At 73.6% G+C, this 1,327-nt stretch overlaps 1 protein-coding gene across 1 annotated transcript in view; it reads right to left on the bottom strand.

The window, feature by feature from the left end:
* PLXND1 (plexin D1) overlaps positions 1 to 1,325 on the bottom strand; it is a gene marked incomplete at its 5' end in the record, with an annotated part of 83,890 nt that extends 82,565 nt beyond the window's left edge. Inside the window, one exon of the mRNA XM_010573104.1 lies at positions 60 to 1,325. Within this exon, the coding sequence (XP_010571406.1) occupies positions 60 to 1,325 (1,266 nt within the window). The remainder of the gene's footprint in view (positions 1 to 59) is intronic.
* Between the last annotated feature and the right edge of the window lie 2 nt (positions 1,326 to 1,327).

Genomic DNA, 1,327 nt, shown 5'->3' with positions numbered 1-1,327 from the left:
ACGCCCCGGCCCCGCGGCCCCCGCCCGGGCGCCGGCAGGTGCCCGCCGCCCGCCCGTACCTGTATGTTCCTCTTCTCGCAGGCCGGGCCGGTGCCCTGCACCACGCTGTCCAGCACGGTGACCATGCCGGCGCCCGGGCTGACGAAGCAGGAGTTGCGGGCAGCCCGGATCGTCTCCTCGATCTCGGCGAAGCGGAAGACGCAGAGCGCGGACTGCGGCCGCCCCCCGCCGCCGCCGCCGGCCCCGGCGCGCTCGAAGACGCCGAAGAGCAGCTCCTCGGCGGGCGGCGGGGCCGGGGCAGGGGCCGCGGGGCTGCGCCAGGCCGCCCGCGCCGGGAAGACGGAGACGAGGCGGGTGAAGGCGTCGGCGGCGCCGCCGCAGCGCAGCCCCAGCTGGATGTAGGACTCGGTCAGCTTCTTGGTCTCGCCGCTGCCGTTGAGGGTGGCCTCGGCCGCCTCGCCCAGGCAGATGCGGGCCAGCAGGCTGTGTGAGGGGCTCTCCTTGTCGCCCGCGTTGGCCTCGCTGTTGAGCGCCAGGTAGGCGTAGGGGCGGCGGGCGGGCGGCGCGGCGCCGCGCTGCAGGAAGGCGCGAACGAAGCTGAGCTTGTGCCGCGCCTTGGCGCCCTGCTTGATCTTGAAGATGTTGTCGTCGGAGGGGTTGATGTCGAAGGTGAAGAGCTTGGCCAGGTCGCCGCGGGCGTTGAGGGCGCGGATGGCAATCTCGGGCGTGTTCTCGAAGCGGTGGTCCTCCAGGCTGCGGTTGCGGGGGAAGAAGGGGCTGCCGAAGCCGGTGTAGGTGGCAGCCACCAGCAGCCGCGCCCCGCCGCCGCCGCGGCGCAGCACCAGCCCCACGGTGGAGGCGTTGGGGTGGTTGGCCGCCACGTTCAGCATGCTGGGGAAGACGGTGACCGGGTCGCTGCCGCCCGGCGGGAAGCGCACAGCCACCGCCGAGATGTTGGCCATGCTGCGCAGCTGGCAGAGGCCCTGGTAGATGGAGCCGCAGACGACGAGGACGCCCTGCTCGGGGTCGGGCTGCAGGATCTTGTTGTAGTTGTTGGTGAGCACCTTGGGGTGCTCGCAGGAGGCCTGCGGCAGCTGCGGCGCGTGGCAGAGCGGGCTGTCCAGCACCGGCCCCACCGCCGCCTCCGCCTCCAGCGCCAGCTCGCCCCCCGACAGCTGGAAGAGGCGGTTGACGGCCGCCAGGTAGACGCGGGAGCCAGGGCCGTCCAGGGCGAAGTTGTTGGTGGGGGTGGGCGAGAGGAACTTGCGCTGCACCTCCAGGCTGGCGGCGCGGCCGGGCAGCAGCAGCGGCAGCAGCGGCAGCAGCG

Source organism: Haliaeetus leucocephalus, unplaced genomic scaffold (assembly GCF_000737465.1).
Source record: "Haliaeetus leucocephalus isolate CR32 unplaced genomic scaffold, Haliaeetus_leucocephalus-4.0 Scaffold2, whole genome shotgun sequence".
NCBI lineage: Eukaryota > Metazoa > Chordata > Aves > Accipitriformes > Accipitridae > Haliaeetus > Haliaeetus leucocephalus.
Note: the sequence above shows the minus strand (reverse complement) of the source record. Positions and strands in the feature narration are given on the sequence as shown.